The 26,763-nt window shown below is 33.9% G+C and overlaps 1 protein-coding gene and 1 non-coding gene across 6 annotated transcripts in view; one reads left to right on the top strand and one right to left on the bottom strand.

Annotated features, from left to right (window-relative positions):
- Window positions 1-26,763, top strand: part of PLEKHA5 (pleckstrin homology domain containing A5) — a 236,786-nt gene that overhangs the window by 199,893 nt on the left and 10,130 nt on the right. For all 5 annotated transcript variants that reach the window (XM_063075809.1, XM_063075807.1, XM_063075808.1 and 2 more), the window contains 7 exons: window positions 138-218; window positions 350-499; window positions 9,842-9,943; window positions 13,675-13,786; window positions 14,749-14,795; window positions 16,913-17,033; window positions 23,644-23,762. In XM_063075809.1, coding sequence (XP_062931879.1) covers window positions 138-218; window positions 350-499; window positions 9,842-9,943; window positions 13,675-13,786; window positions 14,749-14,795; window positions 16,913-17,033; window positions 23,644-23,762 — 732 coding nt within the window. The remainder of the gene's footprint in view (window positions 1-137; window positions 219-349; window positions 500-9,841; window positions 9,944-13,674; window positions 13,787-14,748; window positions 14,796-16,912; window positions 17,034-23,643; window positions 23,763-26,763) is intronic.
- Window positions 23,345-23,419, bottom strand: TRNAD-AUC (transfer RNA aspartic acid (anticodon AUC)). The gene has a single exon. It is a non-coding gene; the product is annotated as a tRNA-Asp (tRNA).

The raw sequence follows: 26,763 nt of genomic DNA, 5'->3' as shown, positions 1-26,763 counted from the left end.
ACTGATTGAAATAAAGATTTACCTAATTTGGTATTCCATGGCTGTTTTAAATGTTTTTGTTTGTCATATAGTGACTACCTCTAATCACAGGAAAAAATTAAAATTGCTAACAAAAAACATCTGCTCTTATAACCTAGGCCAAATTAAGCCGATTATGTGAACAAGATAAAGTGGTACATGCTCTGGAAGAGAAACTTCAGCAGCTCCACAAGGAGAAAGTAGGACAATTATGTTTGTTATCTACAATTGATGTTACTTTATATGATTATTATCAGGACACTGGTAGCTAAAATAAAAAGAATTAATTCAATGATGCAAACATTAAGTGTAATTCTTTTTATTACAATAGTACACACTTGAGCAAGCTCTGCTATCAGCCAGCCAGGAGATAGAAATGAATTCAGATAACCCAGCAGCCATTCAGAACGTGGTATTACAGAGGGACGATTTACAAAATGGACTGCTCAGTACCTGTCGAGAACTCTCTCGAGCCACTGCTGTAAGTAGATTTTTTTTCCTAGTAAAAGTTACTGAAATATTATGTAGTTTTTTTTCTCTTTTCTTTTTTTCTGTTCATTTGGGCTATCTTTAAGATTGTTTTATTATTATGTTTATAACAAGAAGTACTAATTTGTTATTAGTATGCTTTAGCAACATAAAAATAAAGGGTGGGTTTTATTTCTGTAATTAGTAGGCATTTTGTAATTTGTAAAATGAATGTTTTACAGGGGAGTTGAAGTACCCATGATTTTATGTACTATGCAAATGAAAAATTCTTAAATATGTTAAAATTTATTGTATTAAGAAAATAAATATTTTTTGGATTTTAGGGGGTTTAGAATAATTTAGCAAAGGTGGTAATTGCACTCATTTAACCAACAATGTCAATAAAAGGCACTTTTGTGGAAAGCTTTTAAGACGTTGTCAGCATTCCCATTTCATAGCTACAGTGTGACCTAAGTTTAGATGATAGATTTGAGTAAGAAACATAATTAGCAGAACCTTTCAACCCATGGTCATGTGACTTTATATGAATCTCTTGGGATTACCAATCTGAAAGTCTTACTTAGAGTTTATAAACTGAGTGTTTTATGAGTTTAAAGTCTGCTTTAGATCCTATGATGTGGTCATCTAAACATGGTAAGAGCACCTGCCCAAGCTACTCTTTGAAAGAGAATCCTAACAAAAGCCACCCTGTTATAGAAAGCTATTAACACACCCTTGTCTGTGCCTTCTTGGGACTGTTTAGAGAGAGCTACCTTTTAAGAAGGTCCACAGACAGAATTACTTAACTAGGAGGGGTCTTTCCAAGCTGGCAAGGTACCAGAATCTCAACATGGCTTTCATTCTAAACCCCTGGATTCATACCAGCCAGACACCAAAAAAAATTTTTAAGTAAATAAAATAAACCCTTAAGTTAACATTCCCAGCATTAGTTATTTTTAAAGGAACATATCATGGTTTTAAATAAATTGAAACCTAGTTTTTGTGAATCATAAATATCTCATATTTCTATTCCCACTTTTTTTTTTTTTTTTTTTTTTTGTCTTTTTTTTGTTACCGGTAAGGGGATCGCAACCCTTGGCTTGGTGTCGCCCGTTCGGCGCTCAGCCAGTGAGCACACCGGCCATTCCTATATAGGATCCGAACCCGCGGCGGGAGCGCCACTGCGCTCCCGAGTGTGCCACGGGGCCGGACCTCTATTCCCACTTTTAAAATACTGTTATTTCCATTATCTCATTTGAGTCTCTTAATTTTACTGTGATGTTTAGATGCTTTAAAAATTTAATATACTTTCCATTGTGAGCTCCTTGAGGTCAGAAATCATGTCTCACTCATCTTTGTTGCTCCAGCATTCAGCACTGTAAGGATAAGGATGTACATTAAAAATTTGATGAATTATTGAGCTGAGTGACTTACCCAAGGTTACAAAGCTGATAAATAATATGCCTCGAATTCAAATTCAGGTCTTCATACCATAGTCCTGAAGACTTAGATCTACATATACTTTTGTGATATAGTCATAAAGAAAATATATGCACCTGAAATATTGTCTACAAGGAAGTAGTCACTGAGCTAATCAGTGATGGGTAAGATTTGGATAAGAAGGAAGCAGAAGTGAAGGGTGGTCTGTGTGGGACAAAACACCTTGAGCCACAGCACAGAGATGAGAATGTAGGAGTCATGTTTGGAAAAGCAGGAAATAGAACTAACTGACTGGCTCTATTAGAGGATACCTGTTAGAGGACAGAGAATATGAGAATAGAAAGGGAAAATGGATTAAGCTGTCAGTGCCAAACTAATGAAAAGCTTAGTGTCCCTCTGACAGCCTGAGTCAGATCAAATGGTGGACTATAAACGGTCTGGTGTCTGTTCTTGAAATCCCAATTTTGGAAAATTTCTTCCCTTACCAATTGGGTTTAGTAACTTAAATCTCATCAGTAGGCTTAGAATTTGCTCCATTCCAAGGTTAACTCAAGCCCTGAGGGGAAGTTTGTTTAAAATTCCTTAATAGAAATTAATCTTGTTTGAGTATCCCTTTTTCTCATTGTTGTCCCATATAATCACTTTCCTGGATTCTTTTTCCTTGCCTTCAGCATTAATCAATGGTTATGACAAAAACCTCTGAATATGTCCTTCTAAGACTTGTCTTACTGCATAGAATACAAACTATGTTATTTGTGCCTTTATGTAAACATTTATATTTGTAGCTTAAGGCTACAAATGTTAGTATGTGCATAACATCATACTGGACATATGGTTGGCACTCAGTGAATGGTGATTAGATTAAGTTTGAGTGACTTTTATGCTGGCAGAATCTCAAAAGGTTCCTCTGATTGCTTCAGAGTCAGTTCATGGCATTGGTTCAAATCTAAATTACAGACATAAGAGGTGTAACATTAGAGCCTCCGTAGGTCAAAGTTTCAATTCTGAGAACATCTCCTCACCTGGTAGACCACAAAGGCACATAAAAGTAGGATTAGCACAAGGTAAGCATGGAAAGCAGTGTTCTTTGTACGTTTCATTTAAATTCTTAATAGTACGTCTCCTTTCCTTAAGCCTGATACATCATACACATACTTTAAGCAAATAGTGCCTTTGTGTTTTTCTCTTCTTGTCCCTGTTTCTTTTTATCTAAGCCTGGTTAAAGGGAAGGATTTTTATAATAATAAATTTTACCTTCAAATAAATTTTTTGATGTGTCACTATCTTAGTTTCAGTTCCCCTCGGAAGGCAGAGCCTAAAATGAGGACCTGGGTTTAGATAGTTTATTTGGGAGATGATTCCAGAAATCAGAAGTGAGGGAGTAGAGAGAATGAGACAGAGAAGAAGAAAAGCCAATAAAGACTACATTACTGAGCTGGATACCACTGTGGGCAACAGAAGTTTGATCCCACTGGGCACTATAGGAGGAAACGGGCAGAATGCTTCAAAATTCCCCACTGGAGGCTGGCGTATGCATCACCCTTTGATAGAGGTTGCCCCAGCGTTCTTAATCACCAACACTTCCACACTGCCTTAGCTAGCAGCTGGCTTGCCATGGGACACTGGCTTACAAAGAACTGTAATACAGTTCCTTGAAATCAGGTGAGCAAAGGGGATGTGGTTTGCAAGCTCCACAAACATCTTCTTAAGTCATCTCTCAGGGAATTGACATTTAAGCCATATTTCTAAATGTAAGAGAAAGTATTCTTATGCTTTGTCAGCTCACAAGTGATGCTTTTATTCCCAAAAACTCAAGGAGCCAGATAAAGCTGATATCATAGATGAGAAAATAGACGCTCGGAGAACTTATGACTCTTCCCATAGTAGCAACTAAATATATTTATATTTGTATGTTTTTCACATATATTACCTGGTTTGAAATTTAAGAAAATTCTGTGCAAAATAAATATAATTATCACCTCCAATTTATTTTCATTTTTAGTACCTTCACCGCACACAGATGAGGAAACTGAGGTTCATGGAGGTTGATTTGCCAAGGCGACATAACTAATAAGAACAGTCAGTACCTAAGTCAAGGAATTTTTTATTTTATTTTATTTTTTCTTTTTCCTTTTTTCTAAATCAAGGACTTGTAAATTCTAAGGTGTACTTTTTATCCTGCTTCACTACTATGTAGTCACATAACTTGTACTTTCTGTCAGCACCACGCTCAGCCAGTGAGCCAACCGGCCATCCCTATATAGGATCCGAACCCGTGGCCTTGGTGTTATTAGCACCACACTCTCCCGAGTGAGCCACGGGCCGGCCCCAACTTGTACTTTCTGGAACTTGGAATCAAATCTAGATTCTCTTACTCAGAAATCTAAAATTAGTGTCTTATTAAAGGACTTTCAGACATCAGAAAGCAAGTACAAAGCCCCCAGTCATCCTGAATGATGCTGGCAGATGGCTTATGCATTTATTCACTGCAAAATAATACCAGTATATGAAATAATACTAATAATCACTAATATTTCTTGAGCTATTATTGGGTGCCAAGTTCCATTATAAGTGCTGTATATGCATTTAATCCACTAAATAACCTCTTGACATAGTTACTATTATTACTGTATTAAAAATGGAAAGCCGAGGAGCTGGCCAGTTAGCTCAGTTGCTTAGAGCATGGTGCTGATAACACCAAGGTCCAGGGTTCAATCCCTGTACCAACCAGCTGCCAAAAAAAAAGGAATACTGAGACACAGAAATTGCCCAGGGTTGCACAGTTAATAAGTTGTATATATGGAATTTCATTTAATTTATTTGTGTTCTAAACTGGATTCTAGATAGGAAGGTCATGAGTAAACCAAGGCTTTAGACTACAGTGGATATATTAAGGTTTGGCTTGTAAATTTAAAGGGACAGGGAAGCAGGACAAATGGACTAGTCTGAGAAAAGTTCACACATTAAATATTGTCATATCTTCATTCTCAGTGTAATAAAGAGCTACTGACAATCATACTTACAACAAAGTGTAAATTTTTGTAATAGATCAGTCAATGTCCATGAATTGTCATGGAATGCTCTTTGAAAGAGTTTAAGGTGGTTTAAAATATCCTCGTTATTTCATGATTACAATACAACATCCTCCCAAAAAGAGATAGCTAGCTAGATCCTGATGTGCTGAGGTAGAAAATACTCAGGACCACCTGTAAGGTATTCTTACCCAAAAAATCAAATCTGAATCTCAATAAGCTTTAAAAGGGAGCAAAAGAACATGCTATGGAATACCACAAGAATTCAAGTAGCAAAGTCTAGAATAGGAAAAATTCTACAGAACAAATAACCTAGTCTTTTAACAAATAAGCAGCAAGGGAATTGAGAGGGAGGTGGGGGAATTGTCATAATTTAAAATTTTTTTGTTAAAGGAATACATATTAATAATGTAAAAAAAAAAGAATTTCTCTTTTTTTTTATTTTGGTTTCTTTTCTTTAGAAATACATACCAAAGTATTTATAGATGAAATTATAGGATGTTTGGTGTTTGCTTTAAAATAATCCCACAGGGATAAAAGATGGGTGCTATAAGTGAAACCAGATTGGTTATGTATCCATAACTATTGAATTTGGGCGCTAGTGGGCACTACTTTTATGTGTTTGGAAATTTCTGTTGTGTGTGTTTGAGAAAGATTAAAAGAAGATTCACGAAAATGCTAACAGATGTGTGGCACAATAATAGTTCTTTTTTCCTTGTATTTCCCTATATTCTAGGTTTTCTATTTTTATTATATCTAGAATTTTGTACAACAAAGAGTAAGCACTTTCTTTGAGATGAAAATGTAGTTTTGTTTCAAAGAGAGCATTAGAAGAGAAACTAAGCATATCAGTTGCAAAAGTAGAATGACTAATTGTTGTTATAAACTAGAAATTAAAAGTATAGGTAGCTTTATAATTGTGGCTGATTTAGTTGATCCTCACTTTATAACAGTTTGGATTTGATCTGTTTAACACCTTTTTAGGTTTAAAAAAGCCAGTATAGTCATGATTAGATAGTATGGTAAGGTATGTCATGTGCGGTAAACTGATTTTATTTGAAAAGCAGTTATATGCCAAGGCAAGCATAAAATCATAAAAGACAAATATTCTTTTTTGAAAAATGTTCAAATAACTAAACACGTTCTTAAAATCTGTGCCAAGAAATACCTACATCCCGACGGTAAAATGAAAAAAAATGAAATCAGATTAACTTTCTTTTAATTGATCTCAAAAATGAACTTCTAATATCCAGTTGACAGGATTGTTATGGTTAGGTGTAGTGACCAAAAAACTAACATTTGTGTGTGTGTGCCTGATCCTCAAAACAAAATGGTAAGTTTAATTTAAATATTACAGTGCCTTAATTTTCTAAGATTTAGTAGTGAACATTAATTTACAATATCACCTAAAATTGTGCTAGCCTGATTAGATCATTTGGTTAGAGCACAGTGTGGTAACACCATGGTCAAGGGTTCAGATTCCTGTACCAGCCAGCTGCCCAAAAGAAAAAAATTGAGAAGAAATGTTTAAAGTTTAACTTAAGATAATCATACTACATTTATCCTATTTTCCCTCCCCCATTTTGAAACTAAAACTCTGTCAATTTTTTACCAAAGCTGTATGTTTCATTTTTTAAATAGAAAAGCAGAACAATGAATTGACATTTTGTAGAATAAAACTCAAACCCTGAGAGGCAAACCAAAAGTAAACCAGTATCTTTATTAGCTCTAAGCATAAAAATGGTAATTGTGTACTTGGTTATTAATTAGAGAGGCAGTGTGACAATAAAATACAAGGATAAAAATTTGAGATTTTTGTGTAGCATATTGTGTAACTATTCCTATGGGTAAATTTTGTTTTAAATTGCCATTGATTTTGGATAAGAAAAGGAAAGTTCTCACTATATTAAAAACTTGGTATATGTTTGGATCCCCTTACCAGCCAGCTGTCAAAAAAAAAAAAAGAACAAAAAACATAACTTGGTAGTACATCGTTAGTCCTAATCCTTTCTTAATAAAGATTATAATATATATCTGTAATATGGCTGTATACTTACATATTAACATTCTCATTGATTTTTTTCTTTTTATTTTATTTATTTATTTTTTTTGTAGTCTGGGATTTCATTGCATCTCAGTGTTATAGACTTAATTATTTTTTCTCCACAGTAGAACTGTCTCAGTACATACTCTAAAGAAGTAACCGATGTTAAAATTTACCTGTTCCACATTCTAAACATAGACTAAGTACAATCCTTGAAGAATCTTCTGTCATCCATGTAGCAATTCCCCCTCCCCCCACTTTTTAAACCTTTTTTGGAATATAACATGCTCTCAGAAAAGAGCACAGACTAGGAGTCTATGAACATCCATTTGAAGACATTGAATTACACTAGCAGGCCAGAGCTTTCCTCCTGAAAACAGCACTACATGACTTTTAAACTACAGATTAGCTTTGCCTGTTTTTGAGCATCATATAAGTGTAATCATATAGTATATATTCTTCGTCTGGTTTCCTTCCATTTATGGGGTTCAACCATATGGTGGCAGATTGAAAGAGTTTGTTTATTCTGTTAACTGAATGGCATGGAATTCTCTTAACTGTTTTTTGTTTTTTGTTTTTTTATTGACAGCACTATTTCCTGACTAGAACCTATGATTTTAAGATAATTGAATATTTGAAAGTTATTACCCCTTCTTAATTGCCTTACTGTAAATGTATATTATCTTCTTGACAAAAAAGTAAGGTTATATTTAAAGATTTTTAACATCATACTCATATAATCTATTAAATTCCTTAATGAAATATTCAGCCAGGTGTTGGGAGGAAACCGATAATATGCCAGAGCTGCCACTTTTCTTGCCATGCCCTCTAGACTTGTGTTTCCACCCACCCAATAATCATGTCTGAGGAGTCAAGGTAAAGACAGAAACAGGTAGGCCCAGAGGATAATGGAACTTGGGCCAAATGGCAGGATTTTCCAGGTTATGAAAATTGAAGTTCTCCTAAAATGTTGGTAAAGTAATCTCTACTTCTCAATCTTTTATATGTTTCTCTAAGAAATACAAGGATTCCTAGCATCCTGAAATGTTCTTATATCTAGATGCCTCTTCAGTACAGTTGATCCTACCCTGAGCTCTGGCTTTTCTGCACAGGAGGTGAGGTGCTACCCTGGCAATGCCGTCTTATTTAGCCACCGGGCTGCCACTGGGTCTGTAATTCTCATTTTACCCTCCCTGGAGGCTTCAAAGGCCCACTATGTAAATTTGCAGTTTTTGTGATGTACAAAAAATAGAAGGTGGATGGAAGCAATTTGTTTTTAAAGAGATCAATTTTCTTATTTATTCAGGTAAAAACAGTTTGCTGAAGCCAAGTAAAGAGACTAATATTTATATAATATAGATAAAAATCTTTAATCCCTTATCACTTTGCCTTTTTTAAAATTTAATTCATTGTGAAACCTGCTTGATAGACTCTATAAGTTACATAATATAGAGATTATAAAAACCTTCACTGCTTTATCTTCTTGCTTTTTTAAAAAAAATGTAATATAATTCATTTATAAAACCTACTTAGGGAGCCTCTTAAATTCACAAAGCAATTATTCCAAAAGGCCAAATTTTAACACTCATTTTAATTTTTAAAAGTGTGTGCCTTGAATAATTTTTTATTGCTTAAGCTTTTAAGTGATTTTAAACTAGTTTCAGAATATTCAAAATAAAACAGCTCTTTAAAAGAGAACCTGTACGAGCTTGAGGTAAGTTGTGTTGCTGTTTTTTAAAAAATTGTTTCAGTTATTTTAAGTAACATTTCTTCCACACTCAATAACCTCTTTCCTTATCCCGGGACTGTTGTTATTGTTAAACTGACATTTCCCAGAGGAGCTTCATTCAAAGCAGTTTAAGACAAGAAATCTCTGCTCATGTGAGGTTCTTAGACAAGTTATTAATTCCTTTGACAACAGTGGTCAATACATATTTGTTGGTTGTATTACATTTGCCAATACCACACTAGATTCTGGTGATGAAATAGTGATCAGATACAGTTCCTGCCCTTTGTTTATCAGCTTGTTACCCTAATATCACTCTCTGGAATATTTGAAGAGGAACTACACATCATACCACATGAAATAGCATCCCTGAAACAGAATGAAATAATGACCTATTTTTAAAAACCTATAAAATCACTTTATATTCAATAGATGGCAAGCTGTTAAAAACTAAGCATCAAAAACTTCTCCATGATTTTATGATTAGGTGATTTTTTTCCCAAAGGAGAAAAGTGCAGGTGGATAGTGTCTATATATGAAATCTATGAACAGGATTCACTTAATTGTTTGTGTACTTACCTAAATTAGTTTATTTTATTATATTTCTATAAGTTTAATCTAAGTAAAGTCATGTCAAGCTACTGGTGTTATTGAAAATCCAATATATTAAAATACAAAGTTATCAGTATTTTTATTCATGGAGAACTTCTAATCAGGGCACGTAAGAAAATGCTTTTGCCTGTTTTTGAGTTTTAGGAAATTATTTTCATGAATAAATTAAACTATTTTCTTGAAATAATACTCTTTAGACAGTAGAATCAGTTCAAATATTTTGATGTCATGAATGTTGAATAATTGTTAAGGGGCATTTTGTCCCTTAATAAATTTGAATACAACAGCAGCACAATAATAAATACTTAAGTTGGTTAGTAAATTCTTACTCAGTTTAGTTAAAAAAGAAGAAAACAGTAAAGGAAAGTAGGTTATAAAAATTTTCATTTTGCCCAATATAAACTACACTGTTTTCTAAAATCTAGGTAGCTTATGATTGTAGTGATAGCACCATAAAAGTACCTTTTCCCCATTAAAGTAATTAACACTCTTTGATTTTAGGATCTGGAACGAGCATGGAGAGAATATGATAAGTTAGAATATGATGTAACTATTACCAGGAACCAGATGAAAGATCAGCTAGATCGACTTGGTGAAATTCAGGTACAAAAATGTAATATTTTTTACATCGTTTTAACTGGTTTTGACTGGTACTGTACAACCCAATCTTTTAGATTCGTGTGTACCCTCAACATTATCAACCTTTTTACATGATTGGCTCCCTGAGACCTCGATTTGAATACTTTCAGTGACAGGAATCTTACTCACAAAGAAACTCATCCCCCCTTGTTTAAAAGTTCTTTATTCTGGTGCACACTGGAGTGTTCTGTGCTTCTAGCTAACTATCTCAGCTCTGTCTGCTGTCCTATAAATGTGGCTTTATATTCTTTGACAGGCCATCTGTGTCTCTTGGTATTGAGGTATTGGATTATATTAATTCATTAAATAATGGATATTTTATCTTTTTTATAACATTATAATCCATTATGTATTAAATGTCTCTCTTTATTGTCAAACTATCTTTAGCCTATTGTCTTGACATATTATAAGAATAGAGAAATATACAGCACCATTTGGTAGAGAGAATCCAGTTTATGAGCAGGCATATCTGAGATTGAGTTCCAGGGGTTAGTTTCCTTATCTGTAAAATGGAATTAATAATGCCTGTCTTAAAGTGTTGCTCTGAGGAATGGAGATAATATATATTTAAGAAAATAATAAAAGTCACTTCATGCTGTGGCCCTATGTAAATCTGATCATCTGTACTGGAAACCAGTGGACTCAACAGACAAATCAATATAACAAATAAAAGGTTAGTAAGGTTTGTTCATCCATAGAAAATCAACTGTCCTCTATCTGTACTGTTCAGTATAGTTGCCACTGGCCACATGTAGTTGTTGGTCACATGAAATGTGGCTATTTTGACTGAGGAACTGAACTTTCAGTTGTATTTATTTTAATTATCTAAATTTAAATAGCCACATGTGCTATGACTTCTGTAATGGACACTTAAGTTACACTATCAATAATCGACAAAAATGAGATACTAAATACACTAGAAAAAGCTATAGATATCTAAAATATAATCCAGATGTTGACAAACTTTTTCTGTAAGAGGCTTGGTATTAAATATTTTAGGCATTGCAGGCATGTTCACTCTGTCACATATTATTTGGTGTTTTGGTTTTGGGGTGTTTTTTTTTTATAACCCCTTGAAAATATAAAATTCACTCTTAGGTCATGGGCCATACAGAAAGACTGCAGCCAGAGCAGTTTGCCAATCACTGATTTAACCTAACAAAAAATGTTCATCATGAAAATTTAATAAATATAGGACATAAGAAAAAACCTGAATAAAGGCTAGCTGGCTAGCTGGGTTAGAGAGTGGTGTTTATAACATCAAGGTCAAGAGTTCAGATCCCATACTGGCCAGCCAACAAAAAAAAAGGAAAGAAAAAACCTAAATAAATGGAGTCATTTAATTGGTATACCATGTTCATGGATAGACTTATTTAACATTATCACAATGAAAATTCTTCTCAGAAACATAATTCCATTCCAACCAAATTTCCAGCAGAATTTTCTAAAGAAAATTTTTAAGTCATTATAATATTTTTAAGATATAATAAAGACCACAAGTAGTTAAGACATTTTTTGAAAAAATAAAGAACTAGAAGGCACAAACTATAAAATGGTAGCATTGCATATGCAGTCTTAGACCAGTTACATAACAACTCTGTGTGTCAGTTCTTACAACTATAAAATGAAAATAATAATAGTCTCTACCCCTGTTAGGTTATTGTGAAAATTAAAAATGTTGATATTTTTGAAGCACTTAGAATAGAACAAGGCAGATAAAACTTACTATGTAAATGTTAAGTAAGTAGGTAAACAAGCAAACATAATGCAAAACACTACTATTAAACATGGAAAAAATAGACCAATGGAACAGAACAGAGAGTTCAGCAGCACATTATAAATATGTAGAACCTTGTATGTATTAGCAGTAGCATCACTCATTAGTAGAGAAAAGATCGATTATTAGATGGTATTAGAATACAGGCTCAAGCCCAGCTGGAGAGGGTAAAAAAAAAAAGAATACAGGCTCACTGTATTGATTTTCTTGCTCATATCATGTACAGAAATAAACTTCAGTTGCAGTAGAGATCTAAACACTATTTATTAAAGCTAATACCAGGAAATGTTGAATGGGATAGACCCCAAAAATACTACCCACAAGTCAGAGAGAGAGAATTGTTAAACAAGATTTGGCTTTATCAGAAAAAAAAATAAAATAAAATAATTGGTTTTAACAAAGTTAAAGATTTCTCCTCAAAAGCAACATAGACAAAGTTAAAAATGATATATAAAATTCAACATAGGTTTATGATCTAGATTTGCAAGAAGCTTTTTTTTTTTGAAGAAACTATTAGAAAAATAGACAAAAAACTGAGTAATGAATTCATAGAAAGGAAAATTCAGATTACTGACAAGTGTTTGAACATTTGTTCAAAGTCAGTAGTAACCAGAGAAATGCAAAATAAAACAAAAATGAGATTTGCATTATATACCTTTCAGACTGCCAATATATGTATATATTTTTAAATTTATTACAAAAGTAATACATATTCTATAAAGGTATGCAAGTGTCTGATATTTGGTTAATCTTCCCTCCCTATGTATCAGTATTCATACCCTGGACTATCACTGTGTCTCGACCTGTGTGAGCTCCTTTAACTTTGATGCTTCCAGCCTGTTGCTTGGAAAATTAGATAACTAGTTTTAGGTTATATAGTACCTTTTTGAATTGTTAGTTCATAGTCTTTAGTCTTACGGACTTTGTAAACATATTACTACCCCTTAGAGGACTTCTTAGCATACTGATAAAATACTGATTGTATTCTAGTATCTACAGTCATCAAAAACTGATATTCAGTGAAAGAAAATATTTTTCTAGGTAATGTGACAGTTTTTGTACTTCATTGCCTGTTTTTATTAACATAAAGTTATATTCCTAAAAATGGTGTTTGTTGTTATCCACAACAGTGTTATTGTTATTTATCAATAAGAGTCATAGAGTTCTAAAAGAATCTTAAAGAAAACTAATATGATGTTATTTTGGTTTTGGTTACGGTATTTAGAGGACGTGATAATGGGGTATTAAAAGTAAGAAAGTGGGGGCTGGCTGGTTTACCCGGTTGATTAAAGCACAGTGTTATAAAACCTGTAACACCAAGGTCAAGGGTTCAGATCCCTGTACTGGACAGCCACCATAAAATAAATAAAAATAAAAGTAAGAAAATGGATTTAACAGAATAGAATAAAAATGGCAATGATAAATTTGGATTCCAAAATTGAAGATTTGTCTTGCAAGTACATTTATTTAACTCTTTCAGTCAAAACTCTTCTGAATATATTTTTTTCTTTCTTTATGTTTCAGAACTTAGGAAGCTAGTACACCTTCCATTTCTTTTTCCCTCCCTAAGGAAGTTGTTTTGCTTTTAATTTGGGGTTTGTGTGTTTTGTGTTCTTTCCTTTTATTTTTGTTTTCTGTTTTTAGTCCCTTCTAATCATAGGCCTTCCTGGGATCATAATGCAAGGCACAGCTTATTGGAAAGATGTAAAATAGTACACTTAAATCTGAAAAATTAAGTATTTTTCTTTCTTTACTCTTTTATCTTTGTGGCTGGAATTATAAAATTGGGAGAGTCACATAGATAATATTAAATATTTTTAAAACTTAATCCACTGCAATTCTTGTTTTCATATAATTTGTGGAATTTATAACTTCATTTAATTTTTCCTGTATGTGGTCTATCCATTTTCACTGGTAGACTGAATCAGCAGGAATTCAGCGTGCACAGATTCAGAAGGAACTTTGGAGAATTCAAGATGTCATGGAAGGGCTGGGAAAACACAAACAGCAGAGAGGCACTGCAGAGACAGGTGAGTTAGCTTTGCACTTATTCTGTGATAACTCACCATAGTATCACATTTAAATGGAATGACACCTATAATTGGGCTTTTTTTGTTATTTTAATAGATTTTCGACACCAGAAAACAGTCAGCCTTCTTTGTAACATTGAATCAGTACACAAGTTTATAAACTAAAAAACAAAATCTCTGCTAGCCACACCCACACAAAAATAATCATTGTTTTGTGTGTATAATTATAAATACAGTGTTTTGACTTTAGGAGTTATTTTACCCCACAACAAAAATATAGGATACCTATAGCCATTTTTCCACAATTTGCTTTTTTCTCCTTAACAATATATTACAATAACAGCTGTATAAGAACTCATTGTGTGTGTAAACAAGAGTTAATTTACCATTGTCCATATTGATGGTCATGTAGATTGTTTACAGGGGCTCTTTTGCTGTCATCAGCCGTGCTACCACAAATATTATTATACATATAACTAAATACATATGTTAGTACTTAACGGATTACAAAAAGTGAGAAATAAGCATACATTTTCCATTTTGATAGGTACAGCCAACTAGCCATCCTAAAAGATTACATCAGATTATGCTTATACTAGTAATGTTTAAGAAAACCCATTTCTCCATACTCTTGTTTAAACTGTTTTAATTTATGTTTTTAATGTAATTGATTTCAAATTCTGAAAACATTAATATGTAAGGGATTAGAAACTGAAGGCTGATGGGAGGAGGAAAAATGGTGACCTGATGGGTACACAGCTATGCTGTCTACCATAAGTGAATCATTGTGCAGTGTATGGATGTATTGAAATAACACAGTGTACCCCACAAATAAATGTTAAAATAAATAAATAAAACAAACTGAAGGCTTCATTTAAAATAAATGAAATAAAATTATTCTTTCTATAGATTAGAAAGGTGTGTTTAGTATAAGTAGTCATGTTTTCTAATTTTTTTAATAGGTATGGCAGGATCAAAGCCTTTCTCAACAGTTAAGTACAAAAATGAGGTAAGTTTGAGGGTTTTTTTTAAACTATGAATTAATTACTTTAAATGTGTAACACATGAATTAGAAGTGATTAAGTCTTTTGCTCTTAAAAATGTTAAAATATTTAGAAAATTATTGTTTTAATCTTGAAATTTCATTGGTTCATAAATTTAGTGCTTGTAATGTGATTTCTCTTTTCTTAAAGCAAAAAAAAATTAAATACTACTTTTCATCTATGTTAGAACTTTAACATTGTCATACTTTTATCTAAGTAATTTGAAAGTTTATCATTGTTTCTAATACTTCATAAAGTTATAGGATGATTTATAGATAAGTTGGCATGCGTCATGCATAGCATAAAGAAATTACAGCTATAAAGAGATACTGTCAACCTAATTGAAAGAATCTTGAATTTTGTATAAAAGCCAATCAAAGAGAAATGTTTCTTTTTTTCTCTGTCTTAAAACTGGCAAAAAAAATGAGTAAGATTTTTAAATTAATTCTTTTCTTTTATTTTTAAAATGAAATATAGTACTTTGGTGGGGGTTTTTTTGTTTTTTTTGTTGTTGTTGTTCGTTTTTGGTGGCTGGCTGGTGCAGGGATTGGAACCCTTGACCTTAGTTTTGTAACACTGCACTCTAACTAACTAAGCTAACCGGTCAGCCTGAAATGCAGTAATTTGTTTCACACAATAAACTGTTTTAATAATGTTAAGCTCGAGTATAAAGCTAACCAATATGTTACAGAAAAAAATTAGATACAGCCATATTTGAAACCCAATTATTGGCTGTCATAAGAATTTTTTGTTTCATTTTTCAGCATGAGATTTTCAGCTTGGCAGTGTCCCTTTAAGTATCTTAAAGTAAATGTAAGTTAATATACCATTGCAAAGAATTTAGATATGCTTAATTCAATCTGCTTGTCTAAATAAGGTGACTATTCTACAATCTTTAGGAAGAGGAAGTAGTCCCACCTCGTCCTCCACTTCCTCGGTCCTATGACTTTACAGAGCAGCCTCCCATAATCCCCCCTCTGCCCAGTGATAGCAGCTCCTTGCTCTGTTATAGCAGGGGCCCAGTGCATCTGCCCGAAGAAAAGAAGATTCATCAAGTTCAAGGATATCCAAGAAATGGATCTCACTGTGTAAGTGGCTGGAATAGCCACAGAATAATCATACATGCCCTCTCATTTTTAAAAATTAATTTATTTTACACACGGAATTTTTTTTTATTATAACCCCATGTTTAGCCAGTGCTTTTTTGTTTATATATAACTTTATCATTTGTGTTTCCTGCTTTGGTTTTACCATTCTCGCTTTTTAATATTTTTATAATTTTAATAATATTTCATAATTTCATAATATTTTTCATAAAATAACTACTTTGCACATGTTGAGGAGCTATATTTTAAATATACCATTTCAGGATATCGGAGGCAAAAGTATATCTTTAGATCAGAAAGAAGGGAGAAAGAAAAACATTGTTACTAGAAATGGTAAAAGGTTTAGGATGTGGGCAGTTCGGTCTAGCAAAACTGTTCAAAGACGTGGACATGGCCAAGAAGAGATATTATTCCTAGAAATTGGAAATAAGAGGTTTGTGGAGTTAAGCCAGTAAATGTAAAATATAATAAGTAAGGAGAAGAGAATAAGAAAAAAGGAATAGAGTGAATTTTAAGAACAACAAAATGTTGTTCTTTGACAGGAATTTTAGTGCTGGCATGAACCTCACTTATTCAGAACACCTTCTAGATGAAAATTTCTTTAGTTAATATAATTATTTTAGACCTTAGTTATATCATGATAAAAATGTGACTTTGTCCCTAAGAGGAATATTTTAAACAAAAGTGTTACTGGTTAAAAATTTTTCAAATTACTTTTTTCTACTTAGTTGTGACATGTGTATTAATTGTATTATATCCAAGAGAGTTGACTGGGACATTTAATTTTTAGAGTGTGATTTCAATCTTTACAGGTAAACATTTTAGTTGGTTAGAAACTTTTAGTTGGTTAGAGCGTGGTACTGATAATATTAAGGTCCAGGGTTCAATCCCTATACCAGCCAGCCACACACACAAAAAAGTAACTAACTTTTAGCAGTTTTTTGGGGTTTTTTGTAATTATATGTTTTCCTTTCAAGGGTCCAGATTATAGACTCTACAAGAGTGAACCAGAGTTAACAACAGTGGCAGAAGTTGATGAATCTAATGGAGAAGAAAAATCAGAACCTGTTTCAGAGGTGGAAACTTCTGTTGTTAAAGGTCAGCATTTGAAATGTTTTATCTCCTATTTTTATCCAGACATTTTAGCAATAAATTCAATTTACACATTGATCCAGTACGTATACAAGTCCACAGTCCCTTATCTGCAACCTTTGGAATCTGATGAGTTTCTGAATTAAGAAATTTTCAGGTATTAGGAAGATAACATGGTCCATAAACCATACATGTCATCTCAGCTAGACAGGAGGCAGTACCCCTTTTTAAACGCATTGATATTTCTGGACTGTTCATCCTACCTGGGATAAATAAAGGCTAAAAAGCATTACATCAGGGTGCATTTTACTGAGAAATAAGTTTATACCAAAATTTTTTAAATCTTTCCATTTCCTGGGTGTTTTTTGTTTGTTTGCTTATTTGTTTACTATTTCAAAATTATGCATAAGAGGGCCGGCCAATTAGCTCAGCTGGTTAGAGCATGGTGGTGTTAACACCAAAGGATCCCTCTACCAGCCAACTGCCAAAAAAAAAAAATTATGCATAAGGGATTAATGGCCAAAACAAATTTTTACACAATTTCTATAAAACAAATTTCAAAATAATAGTTTCTCTTAACTATGTGTACTTTGTTTTTTGTTTTTTTTTTAGTGCTGCTCATTCTTCAAGAAGTTAATGTTTAAAGATAAGAGTAAGAGGGAAACTATTCTAGATTAAAAAGATAGAAAAAGCCAGATATAGTGCAGTGTTTGAAACTTGATTGGCCCATGGATTAAAAGAAAAAGCTCTAAAGACATTCTCAGGATGATTATGGAAATTTAAACATGTTCTAGATATTAGCTAATGGTGTATGTGAATTCTGAAACACTTAGTAGAAAAGTATCTACAACTTACTTTCAAATGATTCACCAAAAAAGTGTGTGTCTGTTTATGATTACGTATTATACAGAGAGAAAGCAATGTGGCAAAAGGTAAAATGTTTTTGGAGAAATAAGCACTGATCATAACCCACTGGACTGCTAAAGGATCACAAAGTTTGAAAAACACATAGCATTTTTCATAATTATAATATTTTTCTTGGTCATCTAATGTCAAGTGTTTTTTTTTTAAAATACTGCTTTTTTGAAAGCACAATATAAATACACCTTTCTCATTCTCGTCCAAATCATATCTTCTCCTTATTGAAAGTTTTTATTAACTTCTTACCTTTTCATACACAAATTAAGTCAAATAGTCATAGTCTTGGTCCTTACATTGGTTACTTATTATTATAAATATGCAGGAAAAAGTAGACTGCAAACCAAAGTAAATAATACTTTTGGTAATATGGCTAACTGAATACCCTGGCCAGTCCTCCCACACAAAGTGATTACAAATAAGAGCTGCCTGGTTAGCTCAGTTGGTTACAGCATGGTGTTGGTAACACTAGGGTCAAGGGTTCAGATCCCCATACCAGACAGCCACCAAAACAAAAAAAGAAAGAGATTACAAATGCTGGTTAATAGCATTTTTAATTTTTTTTAAGAATCATCACAAGATGGGAAAGAGTAAAAAAGGAATACACAGAGGCAAAATAATTATGTGAAGGGAGGAATCCAAAAGTTAATTGAACACAGGCTTTCACCTTGTGACAGGACGGAGTTCAGAGCCTGAACAAATTAGGGGTCTGATAGGAAACCTCCTCAAATAAAGATGGGACTCTCAGAGGGCTATATTCTCAGTGAAAACTGATTCATTGGATTTCATTGGAATGTAAAACTTCTGACCAAATTGGAGTATAAATATTGGGAAAAAATATTATCAATGCATATATATATATATGACAACTTTTTTCTTTTTCTTTTCTTTTTTTTTTCTTTTTCTTTTTTTTGGATGGATGGCTGGTATGGAGATTTGAACCTTTGATCTTGGAGTTATAACACCACACTCTAACCAGCCAAGCTAACTGGCCAGCCCCTGTATAAACAACTTTTGCAAATCAATAATAAAGACAGACAACCCAATAAAAAGTGGTCAAAAGACTTGGACACTTATCTAAGATATACAAATGGCCAGTTACTAAGCATAGGAAAAGTTTAGAACTTACTAATCATAAAGCAGATGCAAATTAAAATCACAATTTACCCCCTCTAGAATGGTTAAACTTAACTGATACTACCAGTTGATGGTTAGGATGTGGAATAATAGGACTCACACACATTTCTGGTGCATAAGATGGAACAACAGTTTGGCAGTTTCTTATAAAGTTAAATCCAGCATTCCTCCTATATATTTACCGAAGAAAAATGAAAATATAATTCTTCAAAAGACATATATGAATTTTTACAGGAGATCTAATTTATAGTAGACACAGACTAGAAACAATTCATCCATTCAACAAGAGAATTGATAAACAGATTGTATGTTCATACAATGGAATACCCCTCAACAGTTTTTAAAAAACTACTCATACATGAACAACATTTATGAATATCAAAAAAAAAAGTATGTTGAGTTAAAGAAGCCCAACATGAAAATGACATGGTGTATGATCTCCTTTATATGAAGTTTGAGAGCAGGCAAAGATAATCTATTGCAATAAACAGTGGAAAAGTAGTTGCCTTCGGTGGAAGGTGGGATTGATGAAGGGAGCTTTTTGGGGTGTTGAAGGTGGTCATTATCTTGATTTGAGATAATTACACGGGAATAAAAATTTGTTGAAACTTCATCAGTTATACACTTAAGATCGGTGTATTTTAATATACATTTTGTCTCAGTAAAACTTGGGTAGGGTAGTAAAGACAAAAACTGGGAGAGTTTGCCATGTATTGGCTCTCATTTAAGAGAGCTGTGTTATACTTCAGGTAGAAGGAAAGTGGTCAGATACGGAAAGGCTGACAGAAGGAATCAAAGTGGTAAATACATGGATAAAACTAAACAAACATTGACTGTATATAATAGACAAATAAGGAATGTATTTGGGGGTTTAAAAAAAAGTAGAGAACAAAAATATTTGACAACAGTAGCACATAAATCAGGAGGCGGTTTATTGGTATTAACATGTTGTAAGGTTTTTATTTTGCTCCAGAGGTTGGTAATGATCTTATTTAACTTTAAACTTACAGTAAGTTTGCATGCTTGCATGTAAGATGAAGAAAAGAAATAGATTGTACAGCTTCTAAGGTAGTAGAGAGACAAATGGAAGGAGGGAAAAATAATCCAAAAGAAGAAAGGGAAAAAAATAAAACATGGAGAAAATGCAAAATAAATAAGTTGATAGAAATAAATCTAAATATATCAGTAATTACAACAAATATAATTGAGCTAAATAAATGTTTCACTTCAAAGAAATAGATTGTCAAAACTGGATTAAAATTTTAAATACCCTTCCAAAACTTAAGGCTACTTACTAAAAAGTTGAACCTTGTATTGAATGAAAACATCAAGTTGCAAAAAGACACTTAATATTGTGATTCCATATATGCATAAAGGTTAAAAATGTGCAAAACTAAATAGACATTTTCCCATAAAATTATAATGGAGCTGAAAAATTCCTATCACCTAGAGATGTCATAGCCATCCTAAAGTCTAAGGGCAATGCATTACTTACACTTACATGTTTGTGGTGATGCTGGTGTAAACAAACCTACTGCAGAATATGTTGAGGGAAGAGTGCTTAGCTAACCCACAGGTAGTCTCGCAAAGGTTGCTCAGACTTTTAAGATAGAAAACTAAGCATCTTTAAAAAAAAAAAAAGAAAGAAAAAGAAAGCTAAGCTTTTGACACATTAGATTCAACCCCAAGTGAGAGGGTTGTTTTCTACTTGTAATTCTTGCGTTTTTAAATCATTCCTATCCATCCCCATAGCAAAATAATAGTTAATAACAGTTAGATAGGGCTGGCCCATGGCTCGCTTGGGGGAGTGTGGTGCTGATAACACCAAGGCTGCAGGTTCGGATCCCTATATAGGGATGGCCGGTTGGCTCACTTGCGAGAGTGTGGTGCTGACAACACCAAGGCAACGGTTAAGATCCCCTTACCAGTCATCTTTTTAAAAAAAAAAGAACTAGCGCTCACTGAGTGCTTGCTGATTGCCAGCCACAATCCCTGCCTGTAATTTAATTTTCTTTACTTTGCAGGGGTGCTCTTATTCTAATAATCAATTAACAGATGAGGAAAGTGGGACACAAAGAGACTTAGTAACATAGAGGACCCACGTTCATGCAACTAGTGGCCAGTGTAAATAACAGGAAAAGTCATTGCTGTTCCCTTTTGTACAAAGACAAAATCATCTAACATCACATTTCTCTGAACCCTGACGTTAATCAACACATGACTGTAATTCAGAAGTTAGTACCTCTGAAGAGAGAGAGAGAGAGAGAGAATAGATAGGATTAGGGAGGGTCAAGAAAAGGCTATTAAAGGTAATGATATTTCTCAACTGGGTGATTACTAAATAGATGGATGATTATTCTATATATCTTACATATTTTTTATTTATTCTTTTGTATCTGCCCTATTTAATGAAAACAGTAAAGAAAGATTTTTTCATTTATCCAATTAACAATTAGGTAGTATGATCATGGTGCTGGCTTCGTATGAGATATTTGCATTTTATCATTATGGAAATATCCATTTATTCTCATTTTAATAAAGGTTTTTTCCATGAAAAGGAAATTTAATAATACCAAATTTGATTAGTTTTGTTTCCTGATGATCATATTTTTCTTTTTTCTTTTTTTTTGGCAGCTGGCCAGTACAGGGATATTTTTTTCTTTTTATGTATTAAAATGGCAAGTTACAATTAGTAGATTTTCTAATATTAAATGATTCATTTGTATTTCTAGCATAAACCCCAGTTATAGTATATTTTGCCTTTTATGTGCTGCTAGATTTTATTAATGATTTATTTCAGATTTTTGCATTAATTTTTATAAACAAGATTGAGCCATGGGTTTTCTTTTTTTTCTGCCCCCCCCACCCCACCCCCCCAAAAAAGTAAATTGGTTGCCAGCATTTAAAAATTGGGACTTTGTAACTGTTTGGCAACAGCACTGTTTTACTGGAGCCGGGTAGCATCTGCCTCGTTCAGACAGGATATGGAGAAAAAGTTGCCATTTTTCATGTGTAATAGGATTTTTAATCCCTGTGGGCGTTTGAGTTGTAGCTTCCTCTTAAGAGAAAGTTTTTAAAACATTAAATAAGGATTGTGTTTTGTTCTTTGATTTTGCATATGCTATTCCATTTTTTTCTGGTTCCTACACAACCATAATGCCCTATGTATGTAGGTTAAATGTGACTGGTGAGGTTCACAAAATTTATAAATTATTTAATAAGTGATTTTAAATCATCAAGAAGAATTTAATTGACTTGAAAAAGTGAAGTAGATAAGCCATCATTTACTCCACCAATGAGTGCATGTATTTTTTACTCATAAAGAAATGTATCACCTGAAATATATTCTCCAGTGAGTTTTGAAATCTTTGATGTTTTGCCTCTTTTAAAAGTTTGAGGTTTTGGGAGGGTGGCTGATTAGCTCAGTTGGTTACAGTTCAGTGTTAAAACACTAAGGTCAAGGGTTTGGATCTGTGTATTTAGGCCTGCTGCCCAAAAAAAGGGGGGGAGGTTGTAACTTAATCATAGGTTGTCTTCTGAATAAATATCTGAAGTACACTGATCAATTGTGATGTTTTGGTTAGAGCATGGTGCTGATAACACCAGGTCAAGGGTTCAGATCCCTATACCTGCCAGCTGTCAAGAAAAAAAATTTATGGTGTCACTTATTTTGTGTCACATGACTTAATATAGGACTCTTAAAATGGGTCAGTAACTAGCATAATACAGGCTTTTTCTTTGTAACTTTAAGCAAACTCAAAGTGATGTGGGTTTTTTTAACACAACCATTGATATTTTAATAATTTGTTCTTTTACTGTATCTGCAGTGGAAGACACTCTGTGGGCAATAGCGTATATATTCTCTTACACAAGATGGCTGTGGTCTAAATGCATACATTGTATATGTTAACTTACTATTAGTTTTTATTGTTGTGTTAATGGTTTTTGCATGTAGTTTTCTAATTATAAAAGTGGTGTGTGTTCATTTTAGAAATTTTGAAAACTACAAGAGAAAGTAAAGATTACCTATAGTTAACTATTGTCAACATTGTTAGTAGATACTTTGTCGAGGCAATATGGTGTGACTGAAAAAGACCAAACAGAAAGTAAGAACGTAAAGAGAAAATCACTTAACCCTTCTGGGCCATAGATTTTGTAATATGTGGGTGAATTAGACTAACTAATTAGGGTGATGATAGATTTGTACCAGTGCAACAAAAGAGGGCATTTTATAATTAATTTTTCTTTGTTGTTTTGGAGGCTGGCCAGTACAGGGATCGAACCCTGGACCTTGGTGTTGATAGTACCATGCTCTAAACCAACTGAGCTAACTGGCCAGCCCCTATAATTAATTTTTTTAAATTTCATATGTTAATCTGTAGAACTTTATTTCTAAAGTTAACCATAAATTTTTCTAGTAGTATTCTTGACTGATTTATGGTTCTTTTCAAATTATAACTTTGCTTTCTTATTTTAAAAGCCTAAGAAATTAAGTATGTCCAAAGAAAGCAGTGTTGTATAAAAGATGTTTTGTAGAACTTACTGATGTTTTAAATTTTAGGCTCCCACTTTCCTGTTGGAGTAGTCCCTCCAAGAACAAAATCACCAACACCCGAATCTTCGACAATAGCTTCATATGTAACCTTAAGGAAAACTAAGAAGATGATGGATCTAAGAACGGTATTTAACTAGAAAATTAACTTTTAGAAGGATTTTCAAACCTATTTATTGCTTTCTTACATGTTTCCATTTTTAGTGTTTTATGAGCATTCTTTTTCACATACTCTAAGAAAAACTAAGTAATCTTAATTTTTTAAAAAATTATTATCACCTCAGAGGAAAGACGTAGTCAATACCTAATCTAGATTTCTTTTGGTTAGCCTTGACATGGGTCTTAGTGCACAATTTGTGGAATCCCCCTGTGCTATATACATACCCTGATGCCTCTTAAGAATTTCCTTGATGAGAGTGATAGACATGTCCTGTAGTGACACAGAAGTTAATGGATTTACTAGTTAGCCTGAGGTTGCAGGGCCTTTCAGATGTGGTAGTTTGGGAGTTTGCTGATCTTCTGGTTACTCTGAGAGATGTAAATTGGTACTGGAAATAAATCCTGTATTTCACATTTTCATCCAAGATCTAGTTCATTCAAACTGACTCTAAGGCAGCCTAATCTTGTTCTTCTTGTGAAGATGCTGAGGATACTTAACTCCTTTCTCTAAGTGTTCTCGAGAAATTTGAGCTACAAACGAACTTTTACTTTTCATCTTTATAAATGCGGTACTTATTTGGTATTGAGATAATTTTAAGCTATAAGAAAAGACCAAAAGTTACTCCAAATGATAAGATATATGGTTATTCTTGAAAGATATTAAAGTATAGCTAAAAAGTATACACCCAAAAAATCTAACAAATTTTAAGAATGTAATGTTTTCAATTAGTATCAAATTATAAAGACATAGAAATAATTATTGTGGAATAAAAATAATGAATAGCTGTGTATTTCTTAACATTAGTGGTCATGGTTCTGTAATACTCTGTTCAGAGAATTAGGCATTTTTTACAGGTTGCAAGGTTGTTTTCTTTGGAAATTATAATGCTAAAAATTAACAAATCAACAGAAAAATGGCTTAAAAAATGGCTTGATGTCAAAAATATTTTTGACATCAAGCAAAAAGATATTAGTGGATTTATATTCTACGACTATCGTAAATACTAGAGGAGTTCAACGTAACAAATTCTGGAGGAAAAAGTGGTTATATAATCACACAGGAACAATCGTTTTATTTTTTTAAATTTATTTATTAATATGTATATATTTTTTTACACTCTATGATGTTGTGAAGCAGTTGGGAGGGAGGGGGAGAAAGGAAAAGGGATGGAAGGAGGTAGGAGGATGGGCCAGGTTGAGGCCTGTGCCACCCCCCTCATTCCTACAGGGGAGACCAGGGGACTTCCAGCTGTCACTGGGTCATTGCTGGGCTGGGTTCAGATGTCAGGAGGGTGTGGCTAAATCCCTTGCCCTCCACAACCCCGGCTCTGGAGGCCAGGACATTTCTTGTGGCAGTTTGGTAGTCTTTGCTGGATTGCTTGTACCTGTCGGGGAGTGTGGCCAAGGCCCCCAGCCCTCCCCACTCTCTGGCTTGGTAGCCCAGGGGACTTCTGGTCCTTCTAGGTGTTGAAATGAGACCTTTGCTAGTTAATATCAAACTTTGTCTCTGGTCTCTGGGCATTTTGTTTTGTCTTTCAGTTCTGTGCTGGATTATTCACTGTTCCCACCACTTAAACTCTGCACTGGAACTAATTTGCTGTCCTTTGCTTACTTCTAAAATAGGGGAACTTCCTGTGGGGACCAGTACTTGAGCTCTGTGGTTGAGCTAAATTGCTGCTTTGCTACTGATTCCCTGGGGAAGGCTTTTTGTGCAGCTCACATTTTAATGGTTGACTTTATAGATACTTCCAGGTTTCATGAGATCTGGTGCACCTGGGTTGTATAGAAACTCTGGTCTGGGCCTGAGCAAAGTACACCCCTTGCAGTTCTATACTCCTGACCAGTCTCCTCTGAGTGGTCCTGCGCTGATTGGAGGGCAGATTAGCTGTCCTTGCTGTGCCCCCATGTTCCCTCAGTGACCCATCTCCCCCACCACCCATACTGCAAACACTTCCCATGGGATGGGCCCTGAGCCAGTCCCTTGGGATCACTCACCAGCCTCATGAGTGGCTCCTTTTTTTCCGTTGTTCTGTCTCCTCACTTCTATGTGGGTCTACAGGTACCCTGTTAGTGATCTTGCTGGCCTGGGGGCCACCAAGGCCCTCTTCTCCCCTGCCACTTCCAAGCAACTCCATCCGAAGAGCGCAGCTGTGGCTTTTGCCAGTTCCTGCTCCGTGCGCTCAGCAGCTCCAGTCAGAGTGGTTTTGTCTTTCTCTCATCATGGCTTCTCCTGCCTTCATGTACTCCGTGGGTCTCTCCTCCTCTTCCCCTAAGCTCTAGCGGTCCCAGCTTGGCTGTCGTTGGTTTTTCATAGTTGTAAATTGGTTGATTTGTGGGAGAGAGTGATGCTAGGGACCATCTATTCTGCCATCTTGACCTGAAGCCCTTGGAAAGGGCTTTTTATAAGTGATACCAATGCCAGAAGAAAATATTTGCAATGTATATAATGGACCGGTTTTATCATATATTAAGAACATCTGTAAAAATTTTTTTTTTTTTTTTGGCAGCTGGTCTGTATAGGGATCCAAACCCTTGACCTTGGTCATATGAAAATTGCTCAACACCAATAATAATTTTAAAAATGCTAACTACAACTCCAATGAGATACTCTTTTTCAGTTGTAATATAGGAGGAAAAAATCTGAAAATCAATTATATACAGACTTTAAAAGTAGGGCTGGCTGGTTAACTCAGTTGATTAGAGCATGGTATTGTAATGCCAAGGTCGAGGGTTTGGATCCCCTTACTGGTCAGTTGCCAAAAAAAAAAAAGAAGAAGAAGAAAATAGATGTGTATGATATGGTTATTCGGAAAAGAAAGTTGAGTGTGACACTTTTGAATAAGCATAGAAAAACTTTGGGAAGAATGCACAATTGTTGTTACCAAAAATGACAGGAAAAGGGTACCAAAGTCCCTAATTAGTATCCAGAATTTACTTTTTTAAAAAATTAATGTGTTTGTTGTGGTGGCT

This window comes from Cynocephalus volans, chromosome 12 (assembly GCF_027409185.1).
Source record: "Cynocephalus volans isolate mCynVol1 chromosome 12, mCynVol1.pri, whole genome shotgun sequence".
NCBI lineage: Eukaryota > Metazoa > Chordata > Mammalia > Dermoptera > Cynocephalidae > Cynocephalus > Cynocephalus volans.
Note: the sequence above shows the minus strand (reverse complement) of the source record. Positions and strands in the feature narration are given on the sequence as shown.